Source organism: Lampetra planeri, chromosome 17, assembly GCF_965212315.1.
Source record: "Lampetra planeri chromosome 17, kcLamPlan1.2.h2, whole genome shotgun sequence".
NCBI lineage: Eukaryota > Metazoa > Chordata > Hyperoartia > Petromyzontiformes > Petromyzontidae > Lampetra > Lampetra planeri.
In genome coordinates, this window is record NC_136123.1 from 8,458,987 (window position 1) to 8,485,450 (window position 26,464).

A 26,464-nucleotide genomic window follows, 5' to 3' on the forward strand; every position below is an offset into this window, starting at 1 on the left:
TGACGAGTTTCTTCTTCTGCTTGCTTCCTTGCTTCGTCGTCGTCTTCGTCTTTAAGACGTTAAAATTGCAATGATAGCAACATTGTGCTCAGCGAAATATCTGTGTGAGGGGGGTCTCATACAGAGTGATAACTTCACTGTTTTAGGAGTTATTGTGAGGTTGTTTTATTTGATCGCAGCTATTTTGTGATTTCATTGATCTCAACGTTCAAATATCTGTGAGGGCGCAGATAAATGTGTTTTATTTTATCAAAGATATTTGTTGTGATTTCAGATATTTCTACGTTCAAATATCTGTGGGGTCACAGATAAATGTGTTTTATTTTATCAAAGATATTGTGATTTCACAGATTTGAACATTAAAATATCTGTGAGGTCACAGATAAATGTGTTTTATTCTATCAAAGATAATTTGTGATTTCAGAGATTTCTACGTTCAAATATCTGTGAGGTCACAGATAAATGTGTTTCATTTGATCAAATACATTTTTAGTAATTTCACAGATTTCAACATGAACATATATGTGAGGTCACAGGTAAATGTTTTTTATTCGATCAAATATATTTTGTGATTTCATAGATTTCAGTGCTCAAAATATCTGTGAGATCACGCAATATCTAAGACCACAGATAAATGTTTTTTCTTCGATCAAAGATATTTTGTGATTTCATAGATTTTAATGCTCAAAAATCTGAGGGCGCCCAATATCTGTGAGATCAGAGATATATTTCAAATGGTGATCTCACATGTATAAATGCTCAACACATCTGTGAAATCACACAATATCTTGAGATCAGAGATATATTTCACATGTTTTTTTATATTGTTGTTGCACAATGCACGATTTGTTTGGAGTTGTCTTTGTTAATTCGCTCCTCGTGTCAATAAATGCATGATAGATGAGCATGACAGTATTTTGCTTTAAATAACTTAAAATGGTGCGTGTAATTTCACTCTGTGCGAGGAGAACATGACACAGCGCGTACATGTCATATATCCGCACCAATGTTCTCGTTTCTAATGCTCTGTGCTCGTGGCATCTCAGTGTTCCTTCAGGAAATTAAACTGTCAACAAATGCACTGACATGGCTATGAGATCACACGTTTGACACATTTTCCTGAATATTTTTCTATTATTTGTTTTAATATGCTGTGCATCCCTGAAAGCTGTTTTAACTTCACTTCACTAACAGGCCAGGCTACATTTTTTATTATTAATTTATATTCCTAGATTTTTCCATTCATTGTATAACTCAAATTTTTATTTTAAAAAAAATGGCAATTACTGTGCAATTACTGTATAAAAGCAGCAGTACTTTAAACCACATAGACACGATAAAACATTTTATTGAGGAAACCCAAAGAGTAAACATTTGCCCAAGCCTTAATTCTCATTATGTTTTATGCTTTCGTCAACCATAAATTATTGCCCACATTGTGTATGCATGGGTCTAAACTGAACAAATCAATCACCAGAGTGTTGGAAAAGGGAGCACAAATAATTTAAAGACATCAGTGGAAAGGTACTTGATAGCCAAGGTTATTTGGAAATAACGATCATAAAAGTGACAAACAAAATAGTAATGTAATATGGCATATGCAGACATTACTGTACGGAGCAAGATATTAAAAACAAAGAAAAAGTTGTAAAAAATCCATTCATATTCTTTGTTTTTTTCGGTAAAGTCACGTAGGTAAAAAAAGATATAAAATAAATGAATAAACAACTAAATTAAATCACAACGTTTCGGAAGCAACACAAGCATCCGTCATTTTTTACCTACGTGACTTTACCGAAAAAAGCAAAGAGTATGAATCCTTGCAGTCACGAAAACTTCAAATCTAAAATCCATTCAGTCAATAAAGTTTTGACAAATGAGGTCAATTGAAACTAAAATAGGTCGCAACCTTCTGTACTCAACAGAGGTCAAAGCTATAATGATCATGCAGCCAGGTGCCATGCCAACTACCGTACCATCTGTCAATGCGTGTCTCACAAGCAGACTAGCTCCAGGATTGGCACCGTATATTATTTGTGCCTATTTTGGTTTTATGTTTATAATGTCTCCGCGTGTACATGGAATTTCAGTTTGGTTTTTGTCTTGAAGAAATTAATTTGTCAATTATAATGAGTGGCAGGACACGAGACTACATATTTTTTACCAAAATAAATAATGTGTTTAATTTATAACATGCTTCTTTTTTATTTGATTTAAATATGCAATAGCTAGAATGTATTTATTATTCTTCTTCTATCTATGTGACTTTACAGAAAGACCCAAAGAGTAGAATGTATTGTTTCTTTGGAAGACATTAAAAACTTTTAAAATTAAATACTTACGCAATATGTAACTGTTTAACTTTTCTTTTTAATGGTTTGTTAATGTACAATGTTATTTTCATGAATAAATATCGAAAAACATTACGGTCTCACAATAAAACGTGTAATTCAGAGGCGGGCCGTGAGGGCCAGCAAGGCCTTCTCTGCTGGCCTAGAGATTGTCAGAATCAGAAAATTATATTTTTATAATTTAATAGAAATTTTCATTAATGCGAAATGTATTTTACTAAGTTCGTTCCCAACAGTCTATTAACGTCATTTCATTGCTACTCTCTCCCTCAATTGGCTGTTTTCAGTGCAGCTCATAAATTAGAGCTTTTATCCAATCAGATGTTCCACCCTGAGGCCTTCAGAATGTCGAGTGAATCTCCTCTGCTGTTGAAGCAAATGGGGACGATGTTGTTTGTCATATTCCTTAACCAATCAGATTTCGAGTTTGCCATGTTGGGCGTATTCTTTGACATGCCGGAGCCTTCTAGCTGGCCTAGCCGCCTACGTTAGCATTTTTCGTGTGGCGTGATCGGAGGGCCAGTTAGCTAACTGAAGTAAAACTAACTAGCACTTAACGTAGCATCATCAAATATTTATTTAAACTTTATTTCGTGATGTTTTGATTTTTAGATGTAGTGCTTTAGATTTTTTTCTGTGCGTGTATGTTGAACTTTTGCACCGTACGAAGCCAACCGAGCCCATCGAAGGTGCGGGGGAAGGACAATAAACTACAAAAGTAGTTCCATAGACATAGTCGCACCTGTCCTGAGATATTCTGATGCATTTCACGAAAATCCTTTGTTGGTGGGGTAAAGTAATTCGAATCCAAGAGGTTCTTTAGTGGGGTTGGCAATGAAGTGCTTTGTGCCATTGGCATTGATCCAGGTTGTTGATTCGACCTTGGGGAGGCCAAGGACTAGTTCAGATAATCGTCACTGGTATTGGCCGTGAGTGAGAATCGAACTCGGGTCTCTGTCGGGTTAACGCCGCCTCAAAAAGGTACCTGGTGAGGTGTGCAAACATCGTCACTTGGGGGACAAAGGCGGCCGGGTGTTTGTGCTGGCCACAACACCCCCTCGTGTGCCGTTCCGGCCTTCATAGGTGCTCGCTAACAACACTTACTCCAAGTCTATTCAGGCTACATGTGCATGGGTGCACCCTTTAGTGTGTGATGTATAGCAGAGTGTGCAGTGTGTAGTAAATATTACTGGTAGGAACCTCTGGTTACACCAGCCCACAGGGGATTATTGTGTCCGTCAGTCTGTCGTGCAGGGAGGGGTTGGGTGGGGAGGGAGGGGCTGGGTGGGGTGGGAGGGGCTGGGTGGGGAGGGGAGGATGGGGAGGGGCTGGGTGGGGAGGGTGGGGAGGGGCTGGGTGGGGAGGGGCTGGACACCCCGTGGTGCCCTTATAACAGGACCCTGCGGGGTGGGCTGGTAGGAATAATACTTAGTACCGGTACAGGGATATCGACCGGGTATAGAGGAGTTAAAGAAAAAATTACTGTATTCTAGTGTAACGTTAATTAAAAGTGTTTGTTTTGACAAGAAACGCTGTGAGATTTAAAGACTCGTAGTCTTTCATTTCCAAACGATCACATCTGAGATTAATTGACCTTAGATGGGGAAACTCGAATGCATTTACTAGTATAAAGGTGAAATAAAATAGAGGGAATAAACGGCACCTTGGTGCATTTTATGTCGTCTACATAGAGTTGAATAGACGGGCGTTTGGCATATTCATATAACAGTACTACATTGAGAAGTGTTTGTTTGGCACTTCGAGTTTTTATTCGCGCGCATGACATGGATACCGAAAACAACCACGACTTTGAAGACCCCAATGGTTGTCTGGACGCCCACGTTGAAAAGATGCTTGCTGAAACAGAGACCGCATTTGCTGCTGGAACCCTTTACAAACTCGCAGTGAAAAGCGTCGTTTCCATGGATCCAGAACCAACCGCAGTTGGTGCTGCTATAACGGTAGCATCGCCACCAAACATGCAGCCAGCAGCTAAATAATCAAAGATTGCAGCACAAGTAGAAATACTTGCGTGTGAATACGATGTAGTGAACACGACAGAGATGTAGTGAACACGGCAGAGATGTGGTGAACACGGCAGAGATGTGGTGAACACGGCAGAGATGTGGTGAACACGGCAGAGATGTAGTGAACACAGCAGATGTAGTGAACACAACAGATGTAGTGAACACGGCAGAGATGTAGTGAACACGGCAGAGATGTAGTGAACACGGCAGAGATGTGGTGAACACGACAGAGATGTGGTGAACACGGCAGAGATGTAAAGATGATAGTGAACATGACAGAGATATAGTGAACACGACAGAGATGTAAAGATGATAGTGAACACGGCAGAGATGTAGTGAACACAGCAGATGTAGTGAACATGGCAGAGATGTGGTGAACACGGCAGAGATGTGGTGAACACGACAGAGATGTGGTGAACACGGCAGAGATGTAGTGAACACGACAGAGATATAGTGAACACGACAGAGATGTAGTGAACACGGTAGAACTATAAGCGAGTGAATAGCAGCAGCGACGAGGCCTCTCGCTGCCTCTGCTCTGCCGCTGCCGGGCTGCAGATTCAGCCGAGTCAGGCACCACTGCCAATATGCACAACAACAACAATAAACGTGCTGCGTTTCATCTCTGTGTTAATAAGCCTCCCGCACTAGGCCTCGCGAAGCCTGCCGCACTAGGCCTCGCGCCGTGCTTTTCGTGCACAAATAAGGCGATTAAATGTATCTCGTCTCTGTGTTAATAAATGTTTCTTGTCTCTGTGTTAAAAAAACGTGCTGCGTTTCAGTAAAGTAATTTTTTTTTTAAATAAACGTGCTGCATTTCATCTCTGTGTTAATAAGCCTGCCGCACTAGGCCTCGCGAAGCCTGCCGCACTAGGCCTCGCGCCGTGCTTTTCGTGCACAAATAAGGCGATTAAATGTATCTCGTCTCTGTGTTAATAAATGTTTCCTGTCTCTGTGTTAAAAAAAACGTGCTGCGTTTCAGGAAAGTAATTTTTTAAATAAACGTGCTGCGTTTCAGTAAAGTAATTTTGAAGCGAAGTTTAAAGTTTTGCCGTGATGCGCCGGAAGCGACGGCCATCTTGTTTAATTCACAGATCGCAGGGGGAGCGGGCGGCCATCTTGTCGGATGCCAAGTGTTTGCAGTAGGGGGCGATGTTGATACACGGACGGACGGACGGACAAACGCGGACGGACGGACGGACAAACGCGGACGGGCGGACGGTCAAACGCGGACGGACGGACGGACAAACGCGGACGGACGGATGGACGGACGGACACATTAATCTATTGGTGGTCTGGTCCACTTCGTTCCTACCAGTAAAACTCAACGTTTAACCTACTCACGCCGGCTTGTGCCCGCCCTCACAGTCGGGCATATTTGCGGAATACACCACGCCGCCGTTGACCCTGGCCATTGACCGAGCAACCCAACGTTCCTACCAGCTCCCTCCGCAGGAATGTGTTGTAGTGTGTGGTGCAAGTGTATAGTGCTCACAGCTCTTGCTCCAACAGTCTGTTAAGGCTATGAAGGCGGCTAGGGAGATCATCTTTGTCTTTGCCCCAGGTTACTGTCCGCTGTGCCCCACGATTGAACGAGGGCAAATGTTTTCAGATTGTATTTTGCATGCTAACACAGTAACGCCTCAATGAGTCTCGCGATTCCTTCTCTGGAGCATCGTGCCAAGTCCTCGCTGTCGGGAGGTGAAGGCAGACGACTGCTATGTATATTCCAATCAAGTAATTTGGGGGTGTTGCTTTTCAAATTTGGTAATTCGGATCATGGCGCCGGCACGCGGTGGCCTATAATCTTGCAAATGATGTCGAGGGATTTTTAACGTCTCAAAAATGTGAATGGCATTGAGACTGATGCCCATCGACTAACATTGATGAAACGGAAAGCCAATAGACTAACATTAACAAACGAATGCCAATCGGCTGACATGAAGAATGCCCATAGGGTTACATGCAAAAAAATACCTAATAGGTTGACACTGGGATGCCAATAGACTAAGACTATGGACATTGTTTTCCCGATGTTAGTCGATGGGCATGTATCATTCATTTAAGTCTGTGCTCGACGATCCAAAAGTGGCTTGTGGGAATTTAATCTAGACTATGGGAAGTTCTGCAGGTCCTTTTGAATCGGTAGGTTTGGACTCATGTTGACAAGATATTTTGGGTGGATGGATGAACGAGGGGCAGGATTGGCAGCCAGTCGATGGGCGTTGATTTTAATGTCCCACTTATGGTACGAATCAGTGGCATTGAATTTCGTCTCAGCAGCGTTGTTGTGGATTTGCACGTCCAGACTAAAGCGCAGTATTCAACCACTGAGTATGTGTGGACTGAATCTCAGTGCCAGTTTAATGAAGCACACTGAAGTTGGCTCACCGCGTAATATATTACTTTACACACACAATCCCGGTAAACATGCTGTATTGGACCAGCATTCGTATTTGCTTGGAACAGTTGGACCAACATTAACCCAACATTCCATGTTTACTGAGATGTAATTTTTTTAGCAATATACTACTGCAACATGACCTCTAAACAGTGTATACAATATGATAGCTTGTATTTATGTTCACATAAAATCAAGCATTTTGGCTTGATTCATTTTATTTTATTATTGTAAGGTTGTGTTTGCTAATAGGAATTTACCGTCGACAAAACCGGGCAAATTGATCCAGGGGGTTACAGAAAACTTTGCAATATAATCCAGCAAAAGTCTTCTCGGCCAGACTGTTGACGTCTCACGTCATACGCACATGCTGCAATATGTTCCCGTATGTTTGGCGGGTACTTTGAATTGCTTCTACCCCGACACGGCGCATTTAAAGCCTTTTCGGCCAAGGTGGTGGCGTCACAAACGTTGTTTGACATCATCCTTCGCAGCTCGCAAAAACAGGACCCTGCGGGGTGGGCTGGTAGGAATAATACTTAGTACTGGTACAGGGATATCGACCGGGTATAGAGGAGTTAAAGAAAAATTACTGTATTCTAGTGTAACGTTAATTAAAAGTGTTTGTTTTGACAAGAAACGCTGTGAGATTTAAAGACTCGTAGTCTTTCATTTCCAAACGATCACATCTGAGATTAATTGACCTTAGATGGGGAAACTCGAATGCATTTACTAGTATAAAGGTGAAATAAAATAGAGGGAATAAACGGCACCTTGGTGCATTTATGTCGTCTACATAGAGTTGAATAAACGGGCGTTTGGCATATTCATATAACAGTACTACATTGAGAAGTGTTTGTTTGGCACTTCGAGTTTTTATTCGCGTGCACGACATGGATACCGAAAACAACCACGACTTTGAAGACCCCAATGGTTGTCTGGACGCCCACGTTGAAAAGATGCTTGCTGAAACAGAGACCGCATTTGCTGCTGGAACCCTTTACAAACTCGCAGTGAAAAGCGTCGTTTCCATGGACCCAGAACCAACCGCAGTTGGTGCTGCTATAACGGTAGCATCGCCACAAAACATGCTGCCAGCAGCTAAATAATCAAAGATTGCAGCACAAGTAGAAATACTTGCGTGTGAATACGATGTAGTGAACACGACAGAGATGTAGTGAACACGGCAGAGATGTGGTGAACACGGCAGAGATGTGGTGAACACGGCAGAGATGTGGTGAACACGGCAGAGATGTAGTGAACACGACAGAGATATCGTGAACACGACAGAGATGTAGTGAACACAGCAGATGTAGTGAACACGGCAGAGATGTAGTGAACACGGCAGAGATGTGGTGAACACGACAGAGATGTGGTGAACACGGCAGAGATGTGGTGAACACGGCAGAGATGTAGTGAACACGACAGAGATGTAGAGATGATAGTGAACACGACAGAGATATAGTGAACACGACAGAGATGTAGAGATGATAGTGAACACGGCAGAGATGTAGTGAACACAGCAGATGTAGTGAACACGACAGAGATGTAGTGAACACGGTAGAACTATAAGCGAGTGAATAGCAGCAGCGACGAGGCCTCTCGCTGCCTCTGCTCTGCCGCTGCCGGGCTGCAGATTCAGCCGAGTCAGGCACCACTGCCAAAATGCACAACAACAACAATAAACGTGCTGCGTTTCATCTCTGTGTTAATAAGCCTCCCGCACTAGGCCTCGCGAAGCCTGCCGCACTAGGCCTCGCGCCGTGCTTTTCGTGCACAAATAAGGCAATTAAATGTATCTCGTCTCTGTGTTAATAAATGTTTCTTGTCTGTGTTAAAAAAAACGTGCTGCGTTTCAGTAAAGAATTTTTTTTAAATAAACGTGCTGCGTTTCATCTCTGTGTTAATAAGCCTGCCGCACTAGGCCTCGCGAAGCCTGCTGCACTAGGCCTCGCGCCGTGCTTTTCGTGCACAAATAAGGCGATTAAATGTATCTCGTCTCTGTGTTAATAAATGTTTCTTGTCTCTGTGTTATAAAAACGTGCTGCGTTTCAGTAAAGTAATTTTTTTTTTTAATAAACGTGCTGCGTTTCATCTCTGTGTTAATAAGCCTGCCGCACTAGGCCTCGCGAAGCCTGCCGCATTAGGCCTCGCGCCGTGCTTTTCGTGCACAAATAAGGCGATTAAATGTATCTCGTCTCTGTGTTAATAAATGTTTCTTGTCTCTGTGTTAAAAAAAACGTGCTGCGTTTCAGTAAAGTAATTTTTTAAATAAACGTGCTGCGTTTCAGTAAAGTAATTTTGAAGCGAAGTTTAAAGTTTTGCCGTGATGCGCCGGAAGCGACGGCCATCTTGTTTAATTCACAGATCGCAGGGGAGCGGGCGGCCATCTTGTCGGACAGGGTCATGCCAAGTGTTTGCAGTAGGGGGCGATGTTGATACACGGACGGACGGACAAACGTGGACGGACGGACACATTAATCTATTGGTGGTCTGGTCCACTTCGTTCCTACCAGTATAACGTTTTCCTTCAACCATAATTCACTGCTGGATGAAGGCCTTTCAGTCACCTCCATTCCCCACGGTCCCGCAATATAACGATTCACCCAGGACGTGCTCCCAGACTGATGCATTCTTTGCTCCATCTCCGTGGTGGACGTTCTCTTGGGTGCATTTCTTCTTTGGCTTCCACTGCCATCTCATTGATCCACCTTTTAGCGGGTCATTGATGCATGTCAGCAGAGAACCCACCTTTAGTTTCCACTCCAACGTAAATCCAGTTCATCAGACATCATCTCCGATAGTGATGTGTTGTTCCCAGGCCCACTCTTATTAAGTCCTCATGATACATTTGACCTGCTTGCGTGTGTTCATGTCTTTCAAGGTAATTCCAAGTATCCAACTATCCATGCTACTTTTGCACATTTATATTTTCGCAGTTTAAATTTGCACACTTTCCATTTTCTTCGTAAGTCTACATTTCTATCAAATTGGGTAGTACGCATTCAAGCATTTAAAGCTTGTAGAGATCTTGTAAATCGTGATAATCAACTCATTTGCATGTGTCTTCCTTGTTTGTTTTACATTCTACTAATAATGCTTGTGGGTAACAATTTATGCAAGGTTTTTTCGGACATAATTTTTCGTGACCCATAACAGGCTAACTCCAATGTCGAATCCATAGTCTTCCTAGAATAACAAACTGTATTTTCAATATGTTTTGTATATACGGTTACAGTATCTAATACCATGTATGGTATATAAGTTTAAGCTCGCAAGCTCTATTAGCCAGTGATGGTAGTGTGGAGTTTAGAACTTAAGATGCACATCATACTTTCGGTCCAATAATTTAAAACGCGGTCAAAATCTGAATGTGGATATAATATAGCTGATTAAATACTGGCAATATTGACCTACACATCAGGGCTACTTTAATGTAATTCCCTTCAAATGTATGTTATTTTGACATGTCTACCACGTGGCTTTACCCAAAAACACAAATATGGATCAATAAATGTTCTTGACAACAGGGCAAATGTATGGTGCATGCTGTCTCATTTCCAATCTCCCACACATTCGAGAGCTTGGTACAGTGACTATAGATTCCAAACAAAATAGTTTGCTGAATGAGATTATTGTGCCAACATAAACACCACTTTCCGACTTTCCACTGTCCTCTCTACCAAGGGTTAATGTATTTTGCCATGACAGGCTATTTGGAATTACATTAATATTGTTGTCAGAGCAATGGTTCCAAAACAGCATTCCTCATCCCTCATTTATCTACTACCAATACAATACACTGTCGTTATGTAGCACACATCCATTCCCAAATGTCAATAAAATATATGATGGGGGGGGGGGTATCCACGATTATTGCTCGAAACAGTGTCGAGGACTCAAACGTATTAAAATATCAGAGGACTCAAGCACATAGTACACAAACATTGTATTGTTACAAAACAAACTTTGCAGTACAGCAGGGCTCTAACTTTTGCATATGGAATTCATATCACAGCTAGACAATTCAGATTAATGGATACACTTAAGTCCTCATACTTTGGCTGCCTATGACTTTCATACAATGGCATGTGGTCCTAATTTAATGCCCGGAGCCCATACAACAAGTACTAAACCCCAATAGTTGACTTTTTAAAGACCCTGTTGTATTTATAAAATTATCCAGGCAAGCAAAAAGGACATTAAAGTCATTCTATTACTTTGCTCTTTTGCACCTCTATCCTTTCGGAGTAAATTTGTGGCCATCACTGCATTATGCATTTTGCAGTGTGCCACAAAAGGTATCTAAACAACCCAACTTAAATTGTAAATCTGAAAACCATGCAAATATTCTTAAACACCATTGTTTAGATATACCTTATAATCAATATCATATATAAAGTTACGTAGAAAAGCCTTAATACATCCATGCTGCACAGTACAATAGCATTTGCTATATCAAGGTTACCACCATGTCTGTCACCTTAAATAGCATTTGAATTGACATATAATCCAAGAAAAAGCCGATTCTCAGTTGGATTTAAATTTCTTTAAAATATTTCAACTGCTAAAACGTGCTTACCTTCATTTTTTATTATTATTATAGAACATGTATATTTGAGGAATTATAAGAGTGAACCACAGAACGAAGATTATTTTATAAATTCTCAACTCTTACCCACCGCTCATTAACATTGATAAGCATGATATCATTTCAAAGAAAATGGAAAGTAAATCGTTTGGCGTTTTTTTTTTACTTTCCGGTCTTGTTCGATGAAACTTGTACAACGTTTATTCAACCTAAGGTGTGTATTCTTGGTTCTTTCGGTAAAGTCACGTAGAAGGGAAATAATAAAACAATAAAATTCTCGGGACGTTTCGACTGCAACACAAGCAATCATGATTAGGTGTGAAATCCACAGCAATAATTTTTTTTTCAAATTTTCTTGCTGTGGATTTCACACCTGATGATGATTGCTTATGTTGCAGTCGAAACGTCGTGAGAATGTTATTGTTTAATATTTTTTATTATTTTATTATTTCCCTTCTACGTGACTTTAACCTGAAAGAACCAAGATATTAATCCCTGCAGTCACGAAAGCTTTAAATCAAAATCTAATGTGTGTAGTTAAGTTCATCATGATCTGTGTGCATATCTACAATGGTGTGTTTGGAAGTGATTTCACACAAGCTGAAATGTTACCATTAGTTTACTCCAAACAACATAGCAAGGTAACAAGTTCTCATTGGTGACTGTTTTCAGATGCACAAATACAAACCATGATCATGTACTCTTGAGTGGTAACCTATTACACCCTGTTGATTGCGTAAAAAATGTAAATCAACGCATTTGATATACATATATAGAATTATAATGACATAGCAAATAATTTTATTTTGGAATGCATAAGCTATAAGAATGTTTTCAACGTGGAAAATGCCTCGTGTAAAAAAAAAGCCATTTAATTATTTTAAAGTGCAAATTCTCTTCAAATGCAACGTAGAAATAATTACATTATCGGAAACAATGACTCAATGCTCACACAGCATCACAAAGTCATCAGTGCATCCTTATACAACCTCAAAATCTAAAAAGAAATCAGGAATAATTTGGCACATTCATTTTACAGATTTGAAATGTATTTTCCATATATCAGCAGTCAACTAAATAAATTGCAGTCCTTAATGAAAGTGCTTTAAGTATGTATTTTCTTCACAGTACAGCATATACAATTGCATAGACTGACAGTGTAAGTTCTTTGGTTCTTCACACCTTTTTAAGGCAGCTGACACAAAAGTGGGCATCGCCCACATCTGAAGTCAAAGGCACATCGTGATTCGTGAATTGCATTTTGTATGTATTTTTTAAAACTTTTAAATAAAAAGTGTGTTAAATGCAGCGCAATACGGTAGAATCCTGATAATTACCGCTGGGAGGTATACTTTAAAATGTTTCACCTGGCAGTTATATGGTGAAATGAATACATTTTGGGTTGAACAATGGTCATCGATCTTTTCCCCAATGTGAAAACCCTTATGGAGAGCACTGAATAAAAACAAGGTCCTATCTTTACAATCAACACTCCCCACCTCAGATGCATGCAGCATATGACTTCATGTGTCTGAGAACTCGAGGCCTGGAGTTTGGAAAAGCCTAAATTTAAAGTAACCGGTCTGAATTGATATCTATGTATATCTCCTTGTCCCTCTATACAATTTTTTAAATAAAAATTTCTTGTATGTTTCAATCTGCCTCTGTCCCAGTATAGAAATCCCAACAAAGTACCGTCAGACTAAAAACCATGTGTTCACACACTCCATCTGCTGTCCATGATTGGTAGGGTGTTTTTTTTTCTACACCACTATCAATTCAAAATTATTTTAATATATATTTAAAGTCTATAAGCTGTCACTGCTGAGCTCCTGGGTTTGAATCTAAGCCACTAATGATTACGGTAAACCAAGTGGTGAGACTTGCACTTTTTAGTTTGTAGGAGATGCAATTAACAATATTTGCAAGGCATATAAATTGTGCCCCAAGTGCGCATAAAGTATTATTTATCCAAGCTTAAAAAAAATGGTTATGCAAGGTAAAGACAAATCCCTGTACAGTACTTATGTATGTTATCACGATTCTCCTAAAAATGTATAGTGCAGTATTATAAAATTGCTGAATTGTAACAATTGACACTTTATATTATTTTCAACTATGTGTCTAAAATGAAAACATTAGGAATAATTGCAACAGTTTGTACCAACTATGAGCAGTGAGCCTTTTAACTATGAGTATGTTTAAGCATAATTTCTCAGCGGAAGAGCCAAAGTCCATTTGAAGCTTGGAAGATGTCTGTATATAAAGTGTCTGAGTAAGTGATTTAATGAATGGCCAGCATCCAGCTTGAAATAGCTTTTCCCCGAAGTCTTTTTAAATTACGATTCAGTTGATGAACTTCTTTCCATTGTCTTCTTAATTGCAAATATTGAATTGAGTTTTATCTCACCTAAAATCCACCCTGCGACCTGAACAGTTGCATCAGTGCATATGGTCCCTTTGTCCACATAACCACAACCGCCATTCGCCACTAAGTGGCGGTGACGTCACCATGACGCTTGTGCCAGGCCACATAACCACCGTGGCACATACACTTGTCAGAAGAGACCCTGAACAATTTCCTTTGCTCATATTGGGAGTGACGAAGGAGAGCGAACTTATAGTTTTCCCCTGTGAAGAGCAATCATCTTCATTGAAACGACACAAAAGTCCACCACACCATCTTGCAGGAACTATAATGCGCGGTTGATTTATGTCGCTTGCACAAAACACTCTTGTTATCATTGATGCCATTTTCAGTTCATGATGTACACTTTGCTCCGTAGATTTTTTTTTGCTAAGCAAACGGTGGCGGTGACAATTGCGCGCTGGCCTCATTATCGTACCGCGTTGTCCGGAATATTGTTTACGTGCATACATTTCACATTTGCTGGACTTCCAAAGTCTTCTCTTTCCTTATCATTTGCAAGACCCTGCACCTTACCTTCCCTGCCACGTAAAATTATCCACAAGTCTCTCACTTGCACTGGCAGTTACACGGGACTTTAAATGAGTTTTAACGTCGGCAGCAGACTCGAGCACAAACAGATCAGTTAACATCAATTCCTGCTCCAATATTATGCAGCCGAATATCATCCAATGACTTGGTAGTGTTGGAGGTAAGCACTCTTTACTAGTAGACTGTTGTCAGTAGTTAACACAGTCAAACGCTTATCTCCTCTTGCCTTGCTGTTAACAGTGGACTCTGAATTGTGTTTCCAATCCCACCCCTCTTTGATTCTTTTCATCTTCGGGCTGCTAGCACTCACACAGGGTTTCTGAAAAACTCCCAGTTCTGTATGCAATGTTTGAAGTCAGCCTGGCTTGTTCCAGCAAATTGCTTGCTACATGACCTGGATAGCAATCAAAATCGAACATTTTAGAAGACATTCCTCTTTCTTTCTAGAAGCAAAAAAATTAAGTCAAACTGCCTTGTCTTAAGCTTCTGCACGCTGTTAAACTACCCTTGACTCGAAGGCTAACAGGCGCACCATGATGGTAGGAAAAGTAGGAAGGGACTTCTGAATTTCCCTCATGAGCAGCTGCAGATGAACCTGAAATAAATAAACATCACAAGTTAATATAGGCCGGCAGTGCAGTTTGAGGTCACATGACCAGGTGGCTGGCTTTAATTAATTTCACAACCTTAAATGAGTTCCAAGAGTGATGGGTGTGTGCATTTAAGACGATGAGTAATGGGTGTGTGAAAAGGCACGGCGTAGGCTCCAGAGGTTTTTGACGATACTTCACCATGCTGACGAATGTGGGTTGGTGAATGGGGTCCAGAACTATCACTTGCCACTGATGTTAGCTATAACCGGAAATCACAACGCAGGCTGCCGCATATGTAACATGACGTGCTGTTTACTGCGCCACCAGTGGATAATATCATACATAGCCCGGCACTATAAGTACAATACACACAGTTTTTGTGTTGCGGCAGTGTAACAATTGGACAAATCTTGTGGTTTCTGAACCTCAGAAATACAAGTCACCTTGAGGATGTCTTCTTGAAATCAGGAATAGAAAGATTGGCAAAATTCAGTCTCTCTTCTTGTTAATTGGCTTGCATTAACAATTTAATGATTAAAATAAAAAAAAACAATACAATTTGGATTTATATAACAACTAAAAGCAACAACATTTCAAGACACTGTAAAGAAATAGTGGTCATTTACATAACGAAGAGACAGAGGCAGTCAGTCATAGGCAGAGAAAAAAGGAACATCTTGAGCCTGAAATTTAACAAGGGTAGGAAGTTGACAGCACAGATGGTAGGGGAAGTGAGTTTCAGACTGTGGGCGTAACAAAGAATGAGTGACCTCCCTCTCAGCAAAGGTTGGACGCTCGGAGCTTTGACAGAAAGCCTCAGTTGCTGGGGTGGAGAATTTGTGGAGAGTAGATTAAGATGAGAGTGGAGAGAGTTAGCCAGGGGGTGAGTACATGGAGAAGCTTGAAGATGGTAAGTGCAATCTTGCAATTGATCTGGCATTGATGTGGGAGCCAGTGGAAGGAATTAAGATGACGTCGTCTTGTTTATGGGTGCGAGTAATTGCATTTAGGTTGTCTGGAGATGAGAATGGAGAGGAGAGAATTGCAAATGTTGAGTCGGGGTGTGACAACAGCATTGTTCAGCGGTAGCTGGGTAAGGAAAAATCATTAATTGTAAAATAACTGATTCTCAGAAACAGATTTGGTGTGTATTGTGAACGTATAAAATTATTTTATTAAATTAAGTACCTTTGTTGAAAATTTCTCGCTGTTTATCCAATGAGCTTTTGGATGAGATACTTATGGTATTCTTCCTATTTTCGTCAACCTAAAGTATACAAAAATACAAATGTCAAGTTATGCTTGTCAAATGTTGGAGCAAATGCTGGTAGGAGCAGGACCTCACCCAGCCACATTTACTGACTGATAATGCTGACACATTGCACAAGGTACTCATTTTTAGGCCGAGTACACCAACAGGATGTTCCAGATATCAATCGCCACTGCTATTATGCACGATCATCACTCATAACCGAACAATTTGGATCATAGTGTAGCAATTCTGACAAACTACATCACCATATAAAATACACAACACAAAGGTCCCATTTACTCCAAAATACTCAAGCACACAAGCCATGCAAATCTTTTCCAAAAAACTTCGTACAATACTGTCATTGACATGTCAGTAAATACAGTACAGGCATTTTTAAAATTCCTTTTCCAGGGAGGGTATGGAAAAAACGAATGCAATACGACTTTGAAAATCACTTGCAACATACATGAAAATAGCAACGCGTGTGTGATGCATCACAACAAAACAAAAAAAGCTTGGTGCTGTTACCACGTGACAGGAGGTCTGGGCAGACGCTTGGGCAGGTGGCAGAGCCAGATGTTTGCTACTCTCATCCGTTCTTGCCTTAGAAGCTTCTCTGAAAAATGAAATAAACAGTTCTTCATTCATCCCAACTTAGTATCATTGAGTGTAAGTGCATACATGACAGCACAGTTTTTTTTATTAGACATTTAACTTCTAAATACGCTGCAAAATTACATGGCAAAAAATAACGGAATTTACCTAGTTACATTAAAGCATTTAAAACTGTTCAGTCGATGGCTATTTTGGTTCATTCATTCAATGAGCAACAGCCAGCTAAGAAACACCTTAATAGGCATTTTTCCTTGCTTTGGCAAAAAATAAATGTGCTTAATTTAATGCAGCTCAGCAGCAGTTTGCACCATTACGGACAGAGGACAATGTATTATGTCCTGAGCACACTCAGCACAGGCTAATATCACAGACACTGCTAAGCCTCTGCCATATCATAGTACATTTTATAAAACTGCGAACTATGTTCATCATTAGCACTATTCAATAAAGCTTCAATACTTTGTACGATGAGACTTTCATTATTATCACTGACTTATGATCATAAGCTTGAATATATGTTCGCGAAGAACAAGGCTCCAACTTGTGCAAAATGTCACACTATGCATCATTTACTCCGGAGTTTTGTTTCAGTCTGTTTAGAATTGGACATGTGCTACTTATATAACAGTACATGGTGCACTTGCCAGAAAGAAGAAAAAACTAATTAGTTCATGAAACTGGCACAAGGAATTAAATTCATAAAATAAAATTCCCATAGTGTGCAAACTCTGATTTATACTATTCTTGGTTATTTTGGTAAAGTCACGTAGATAGAAAAACTAAAAAATCTAAAAATAATAAAATGAAAAAAGATTAAAATGTAAAATGTACATAAAAAATGTTAAAATAATAAAAGCTAAAAATTTTTTTTTTTTTTTTTATATCTACGTGACTTTACCGAAAGAACAAAGAATGTGAGTTCCTGCAGTCACGAAAGTTTTAAGTCAAAATCTGATTCATACTGCTCTGCCCACCTGCTAATCTGTAATGTTTAATTCAAATGCAATAGTAACTTTATGGGCAGGTATACGCATAAGCTGAATTAAAACAAGTACAACATTGAAGAACATATTTTAATTCGCATGATAAAACATTACCGCTGGGTTTTTTTCATTGCAGTCAAATCATTATGAGCCACCATTGTCATAATCCTGTACATTAACAATGAGGTCAAAACACATCACGTGATTTCCTGCTCAAATGGGCATTGAAGGTAATGGTCATCTCATGTCTACAGTTGTGGGACATTCCTATGGTGGGGGGGTGGGGGGTCTACAACCACTGTTGATCTCCCCAAAATAGTGATACTGATTTTATTAACCCCAGAGGGAAGATGGGCTATCAACGTCCAACCTAGAATTTAACTCACAACCTTGTGATTGCGAGCCACTCGCTCTGCCACTGAGCCACAAACGAGGAGTGTGATTTTAAAATGCTCGAAGCTTTAAATAGTATGATGCACAAATGTAATGTTTTCTTTTTATCAATGTCACCATATTCTATACATCAAGTGGTATTGACCAAATCAATTTGATTATAGAATACTAAACTTTACGCAGCAGTGGAATGACAAATGGCTGATGGTGATAATTATTGAGTTTTTAATTGCATAGCATATCTTTGAAAAGCAAACAAACACTGTCATCCATATGTGATCAATGTGCTGCGCTCATTGCAGTTTTTATTTGAAGAGTCTCAAGACCTTTTTGAGGAAAATAATTTTAGTGCCCATCGGTAATCTGCGTCAGTTTATATTTTGGTAAGGATTTGATTAAGTATCATACTGTACAATATTGCCCAAACACCACTTTGGTCTGCACAAAATTGCTTTTTGGATCTGTCACTATATAATCACTCTTGAAGGCCCTGCTGCTAAATGTATTATAATTACTGACACATTTCCCAGATTTATTTTATTAGTGATCTATTTGTTAGACTTAAGAATCCTTCATGCATTTCATAGACATGCAGAAGTTAAGTTATGTTTCAACAGACAGCAAAGGCATAAAAAAGGTCAGTATTGTAAAAAAAACTACCAAAACTTGTAACATCAACTATTGGTAGCAGCTTGCAAGATTAATTATTCGGTATAAATGTTTACACAACACATTGTCTAAGAAAAATGCAATCCTGCTTGCAAGAATTACATTATCTCATTCCCTGTGTAGTACACGAGCTTCCAAAATAGTTAAGAAGCCAAAGAGTACGATAGCACTTTGGCAATTCATAGCTGTCCTGACATTTGGCATGTCAGATTTTACAAACACTGCGCTCAACATAACCAACGCATTACTTTTACGTATCTAAGTGAATATTGAAGCAATATGGTTGAAATCACTGCACAGTGACAGTTTGGCTGTGTCCACCCCTCTCCCTCTGAGCACATCCATTTTTAGCTCATGACACTACAATTTCTGCAGCTTACCCAGGCCCACGATGGCGTGCTTTTCAGTGTAACCCATACCGTCGCTTTTGCCTCCACACGGAGCAGCTGTTCCCTTGCACAGCATGTCCGAATTCGGGAATCAAGCAACACGCGCCCGGCCAGCACTCCTGTGTATGCGTTATGGTCACGCAGGACCGGCAGCCTCAACATAATCCTGATCGCATCTCCATAGCAACCCCACACAGATCTCGCTTTATTTGAGAAGTTTTACATTGGTGCCTCTGTGGCTTTATGCCCGTGAATAAATTGTTGTTGGTGATCATAACAAATGCTGCCACTGACATTCCATGCATATGCTGTAGATTATGAAACAGGAGTGGTTATTGCTGGAGCTGGCAAAATAAAATGTCTTATATAACCCAAGATAAAGCTACTTCTTACGTGGATCAAATTTATGTTCTCAATATCTGAACACTGCAATATTATCAATTTTTCTCCAGAAACAACGAACAGCTCAGTGCTTGTGGAAGATCAATGGGTGAATGCTATCAGGTGGAACCTTGTAATATCCCTTCTGCGTATCTCCATGGCAAGACGTGTAGATCAGCTTTCTTGGAGAGATTCCCAGAGTGGACAAAAAACGTTTCAGAAGACCATTGTTAATTTTGGCCCTTTTAATATTTCCCGACATGATTGTACAAATACGAAACACAAGAAAACTTACCAAAATCCACTTTGCCACTCAATCCCATTGGTCTGGGCTATACATAAATGTTTTGAGCCCCATGAAAAAATGTTGCATAAAAATTATTTTCACAAACTGCAATGATCATCATCAGCTATGATCAATCAACTGTGGGTTAAAGGCCTCCCCACAATGCCACCATCTCCCATAATACCGAGATGCAACAATCCATCGAGGACCTGCACACGCGCTTATTTCATTACTCTATTTCCTGAGCGGGCATACTCTCGATGCGTTCCATCCCTCGGCTGCCACTCCATCATTATTTCTGCCAATCAGTTATCATCCTTTCTCACACCGTATCCTACCCAGCCCCACTTATTTGTCGTAGTTAGTCAATCTGCATCCGTTGTATAATACATGTGTTCCTCTTGTCTCTAATCATAATTCCAAGCATGCATCTATTATGCTTATTTGCATACTTCTCAGTTTTTGTTCCATTTTCTTTGTGAATGACTTAATTTGTGATCCATGTCATGGCGTGCAGTAAGACGGAATAACAAACTAGATTTTCACAAATACTTGCTTTTGTCCTTGAACCAGCTGCTTTGGAAAGTCCATATTGATTGCAATTGGGGCACCACGATTAGCATTCTGAAACACAGAAAATGAACATCAAATTGAAAGAGCTTTCCAGCCAAATTTAAAACATATATTCCTTTAAAAAAAAGAATCAACCAATGTTTTTCACTCAGCAGTGTTATATACTATTCAGTGTTATTGTCATTCTAAGTGTGAATTATATCACATTGTCTTTTAATTTGTTTTCTTACATGATTATTTTCAAAGGCTCTTGGGGGCAAAACTTTTAATAGTCAGAATGATTGAAGATTTTAATTCACACATGTGTTGGAAATACCTGGTGTGCACTACATAACAAGATTATATTTTTTACAAAATGGTTACGTCTAACAGCTGTTTGAACGGGCTGTTTTATCATATTACAGTGTGGTAATCTGATCAACATTAAACCCTGTTTGTGTGGCCGTGTTTACGGACTCAATGTTAAGCAACGGTTGTGTGAAATGTGAGCTGGACAGCACTTAGGCACACAAAACAACAATAACTGATCAATCCCAGCTGAACAAAGCATTCATCAGAAATAACGACCACATAATCATCATCAGCAGTTGTCCAAACACAACCAAATTTCGTGCAAATGTAACAGTTATGACTGTCGCTAAGCAACAAAAAGCAATGCTTTCAGTACTTGTTTATTTTTAGGAGTTTATTCAAAGCACACCTAGGAAAGTGTTGCAATCCATATGTAACCAAAAATGCATCTTGACTCTAAAAGGTTTATGAAAAAATTCACAGTAAATGTATTTAAAACTGTCCGATGCCTTCTTTATTGGCACCATATCCCTCCTAACATGACCGACCCCCACCCACGTGAAACAATAAAAGCCAATTTTAAACTAACATCATGAATATATTTTTGTTGACCTTGGGCATGTCTATCATTTGCCAGCCAAGTAAATAAACAAAACTATTCCCTTAGAAACGAGCTACAGCCTGCTGTTTGACTCGTCTTTGTTGCTTCCGTCGTTGTACACTGGTTATGTAGATGGGCCCTCCACATTTTTTAAATGTTACTTGGTCTATTTATTTATTATTTGGAAACGCAATGCTTTGGAAATGCTTTATATATGTAAAAAAAACTATAAATAAATTTGAGGGAAAAGGTTATTGGTCTTTTTTCATTTTACCATCAAGGAAGCCTCTTATTTGTGCAATGTGCCATATACGACATGCATAGTATTTTTGCTGATATTTAGTTTTGACAACATATTTCATGCACAGCAATGATAACAAAAAAACCGTGTATGTGTACATGCCACACTTTAACGTGCGTGCACAGGACAATTAAAAACATATTAACGAGCCTGGAACATTAGGCAATCAGGCTGGTTGGCCTGCAGAATTAGCATGCTTGCCTAAAGGTTTGATCAAGTTCAATCGAATTATCTTCTCATTTCAAAATATTCTGGTGCCATAATACTGTTTTTCTACGCATGACCAAAAACAGGTGTCATACTCGGAGAAGGCATTCATTGAGCCATTGAAGCTGCGCCAGAATAATACTGCCCAAATTTCTCACCACGCTAATTTAAATTCACAAAAAAAAGTGCGGGTGAGTCCAACGTGTGCCATGGTGACAGCACACTGCAGAAGTAAACCGTTGTACAGTGTTTCTCTTAAGTGCTAACAGTGACTAAAAATAAGGTCTATCAAATAACTAGATAGGCAGCAGTTAGGTGAAGTAACACGAGTGCTGACCATCTTCTCTGGCTAAGGGGCAAGCTACCTGGCAAGCAGCCAATGTGTGTATCTGTTGTTTTGCTTTCGGAAGCAAACAATATTTTCACTCGATCACAGAGTCTACATGAAATTCTAGATTTGAAGCTTTCGTGACTGCAAGGATTCATACTCTTAGGTTTTTTCGGTAAAGTCATGTAGGTAAAAAATTAAATTTAAATTAATAAAAGTAATAATAGAAATAAAATAAAATTATAAATCACGAGACGTTTCGGAGGCAACACAAGTCTCCGTCATCAGGTGGGGCCGTCACAGCTAGATTTACTGTATCAAGTGAGGCAGAGAGTCCAAGATACAAGTTCTTAAATACAAGTTAAGGGGGGAGGAGGGGGGGAGGGGCTTATCTGAATGTGGTAGCCAATTAATGGAACGTATTGGGGGGGGGCGGGGCTAAAAGAGAACAACAGGTGCACATGCTAAAGGTGCACCTGCTAGAAGAGAACGACAATGCACATGTTGTTTTACCCAGTGTTGGTTGACAATACAACACTGGGTAAATGTCAAAGCTGTATTGATTTCACGTGTATCGATGCTACATATTAAACAATGAGGTCATGCTGGGGGGGGGGGGGTCCTTTGTGTTTTAATTCACAAATGCAAAATGTTTGTTTAACCCATTTTTGACAACGGTTGATTAGTTAAAGTAAAACAAAATAAAACAGCCACCCAGGCATGTGGGCATATCTAACGATGGATTGATTTAGTGATTAAAATAGATTCTTATATTCACGAAACATGCATCGAATCATGCATCAGTCATTCAAATCATATGCAAATATTATACGAGCTGAAAGACAGAGAAAAAAATATAAACAAGCGGGACAGTACAAATTAAGACTGAAAAATTTGTCTTGCTTTGCATCGCATTACTTGTACCAATCCATGTAAAAACAAGTCTATCAGTGTGTAGAGCTCATCACCGTTCGCCTGGTATGACTATCAAGAGTTTATTCCAATGCAGAAAGGATGCGTTTAGCATTAACGCCAATTCAACACTGCAACCATATTCATCAGTCTTTTTGTAGACACTGTAATAATTCAATTACGTTTGTCTCCTATGCAAATGGTAAGCCAGTTGGGCACATGTGCAATTTGGTATAATTTGAAAGGAAATACTGGGTTACCTCAATGCCATGAGAATTGGTCTGCTGAGCCTTGGCCGCCCTTTCTTCCACGATTCTCTTCTGACGTTCCTTTTCATTGCGTTTCAGCACAATGTAGTCATATGTGGTTATCCTGTGGTAGACTGCCGTACACAAGGGCCAGTGAGGTGTCACACGCAATGCTGAGCGAATGAGCTCAGTCTCAGCACCGAGGAAATGTATATTTAACTTCCAAGTCTCATTAGTTTAACAAGTAATCCAGTGGCATGCTATGCATGCCAATACATTAAATGTACTCGTACAGTTCTTTGGCTGAAGATGGCGAATAACATACTGCATGGTATTGTCACTGCAGACATCAATGGATGCTCAGCAGGAGGCACTCCACGATAATGCAGTTCATCAGAGGTCAATTCACATCGTGTCCCAACTGAAATCCCATACTATCGGTCATTGCAATCTCTTGACCTAACCGACTTCTCATTTCACAGCAAAAGCATAAATTCTCCCTTAGTGACAGCTGGCATGTGTGCATTTCCGTGTATAGATTTAAAAAATAACTACGATAGTACATTTACAGTTGCAATAAATATATTACACACTGCCAGTAGACTTCATGTATCAATGATGAAGATGGCACTTATAAGGGAGGAGCACTGCGCTATTAAAGCTTAGTCCATTATAAAAAAAACAATGAACACTACAGAATTTCTTGAATCTAGGTTGTGTGTGTGAACACTGCCCTCTAGTGTAAATTTGGCAGCAACTATCCAAGGAAATGAGTACGGTAAGGCCTTCACATCTGCAAGGGTTAGGTTCTTGAAAATCTGCGTCAAAGTAGAATTCGCGAATGTAGATGATATGGTTATATGGGAGAAAAGGGGGTTAGGTTGCCGTGTCCGACTAAACATTGGGGAAAAAATGTTTCATAACATTAATCCTGTACTGTACACATAAATAGCATCCACTTAATTAAATTGTACAATCATTCGAATAGATAACACGCTACATAACACGTAATCAATTATACTGTTAATTTGTGCTTTTATTGACCTTGAACGATGGGGGTGTGATGCTACTACTTTTGCCGCTACACTTTCCATAATTGCCCTCTCGTTTTTCTCAATACATTTGACTGTTGACTCGTTTATCATGTAACGGCAGCCAAGAGCACACACGCGATAGCACGTCTATCCAACAATTGTACTTTTTGAGCTAAGCTTATCACTTTTTTCTGCCTTTTTACTCTTGCTCTCAGTTCCTCCTCTCGCTTGACGCTTAGTCCCCATGATCGAAGTAAAACCCTACCCACAAATCAGAAGAAAAAGCACAAAAGGCAACGGCAATGGAAGAGTAAATGCTTCAGCATTTTGCAGCGCACGGGCCAATCCACTGCTGTACGACAGTGCCCCTCCCCCATGATGAGATGTTGCCAAACCGTGAATAGTCCAAGGAAAAAGGTGCGAAAGTTAAACTGGTATACAAATATATATCGCGAAAATTAATTTCGGGAAAGAAAAAATTGGTGACTAAAGAGGTTTGACTGTTGATTTAAAGCTTTCGTGACTGCAGGGGTTCATATTCTTGGTTCTTTCTTTCGGTAAAGTCACGTAGAAGGGAAAAAATAAAATAATATTTATAATATTATTAAATAACATATTTTCACACCTGATGATGATTGCTTGTGTTGCAGTCGAAACGTCGTGAGAATTTGTATTGTTTTATATTAATATTATTTTATTATTTCCCTTCTACGTGACTTTACCGAAAGAACCAGCAATAGGTTTGACTGTATTAAATTATTCGCTTGTCTTAAAAACATATATAATAATAGAAAGTTTTACTCAAATAGTTTTACTCCTAATTCATTTATGGGCAAGTCTTGTAAATACTGGTTATCTATAGCTTGAACACACTTGACCTTAAGGGTATGCAGTAAACTGCCAGGGTGTATTACTTACATAGGTAAAAGTGGTTGCAAAGCAGCTGCATTATCAATATACAGCAAATTGCATCAAAACACATTGTCACCCCAACAAAGATGATAAAACTAATGCCACTCATGCGCAAAGGAGCAGATGGCAGGAACACCAGCCATTCATTTGGACCACTCAATTCTGAAAAAGAAAAAAATATACATTTTGTTAATTTCCAAATGGCTCAACTGTACATGATCCTTTTTTAACAACACACTTAATAACGTTATAACGTAATAACGAAAAGTTACTACACAAGAATACATGTTTGGCTCCATCCTGGGACCTCATGATGTATCGCACTTTAAACTTATACATCATATCTAAGCTTGTTGACAACTGTGATGTGTCATTCACATTTCCTGGCTGGAACGTCAGCTCAGTGACTTTTTTTTTTAAGTCAGGAGGCATTTGCCCTCTGTTGAACACGAGGCTCAATATGCCAATAGATGTGACGGTGAAAACAAACCTGAGAATGCAGGATGATCCCGAAGAGCTCCTGGATTGATGAAGTACTGGATAAACACATACATTATACTGGCCAAGATAATGCTGAGCCCAATCACAGCAGATATCATCGTGCCAAAAAAGAACCTGGTACAGGACAGAAAAGAAAATCAACTTACCATGCTCACAGCACATTGGGGACCAACAGTCGGATATATATTTCTTGAACGTTTTCTACACATTAGAAGATGCATTTCTGTGTGCACTATGAGCTAGTGCTGCTAACATGCCATAATCAGTATATGGTGCATGTGACATCCATGGAAGCGGGTCAAACAAATCAATATGTAGTAAAGCAAAGTCCACAGTGAATAATTTTTCCAACAGTGATTTTTTTCCCCCAAGACCTATTGTTATTATATTGCCACAATGTGTGGCTTCATATATTCATATTCCAAGGAACAACTCACTACTTAAAAATTGTAATACATACATAGCTTTTTAAAGGTCAATGATGATTAAAACACGTTTTACATTTAACCACTCGTACCCCCACACCGACCCCATTATAAGCAATGATTATGATTCAGGGTAAAGATTATATTGTTTTGTCTTATTTTCCCTGTCTCCTTTATATTGTCTTGTACAATTGTTTGCCCAATTAACTAGATGTTTTAATGAGTATATAATTTGCAT

The 26,464-nt window shown here is 39.5% G+C and overlaps 1 protein-coding gene across 1 annotated transcript in view; it reads right to left on the minus strand.

Annotated features, from left to right (window-relative positions):
- Positions 1 to 10,711: 10,711 nt before the first annotated feature.
- LOC144723340 (putative palmitoyltransferase ZDHHC11B) overlaps positions 10,712 to 26,464 on the minus strand; it is a 28,386-nt gene continuing 12,633 nt past the window's right edge. Inside the window, exons 7-13 of the mRNA XM_078602049.1 lie at positions 25,791 to 25,915; positions 25,307 to 25,462; positions 23,367 to 23,488; positions 20,450 to 20,517; positions 16,706 to 16,793; positions 16,111 to 16,189; positions 10,712 to 14,924 (exon numbers count right to left, since the gene is read on the minus strand). Coding sequence (XP_078458175.1) covers positions 14,788 to 14,924; positions 16,111 to 16,189; positions 16,706 to 16,793; positions 20,450 to 20,517; positions 23,367 to 23,488; positions 25,307 to 25,462; positions 25,791 to 25,915 — 775 coding nt within the window. The 3' untranslated portion in view covers positions 10,712 to 14,787. The remainder of the gene's footprint in view (positions 14,925 to 16,110; positions 16,190 to 16,705; positions 16,794 to 20,449; positions 20,518 to 23,366; positions 23,489 to 25,306; positions 25,463 to 25,790; positions 25,916 to 26,464) is intronic.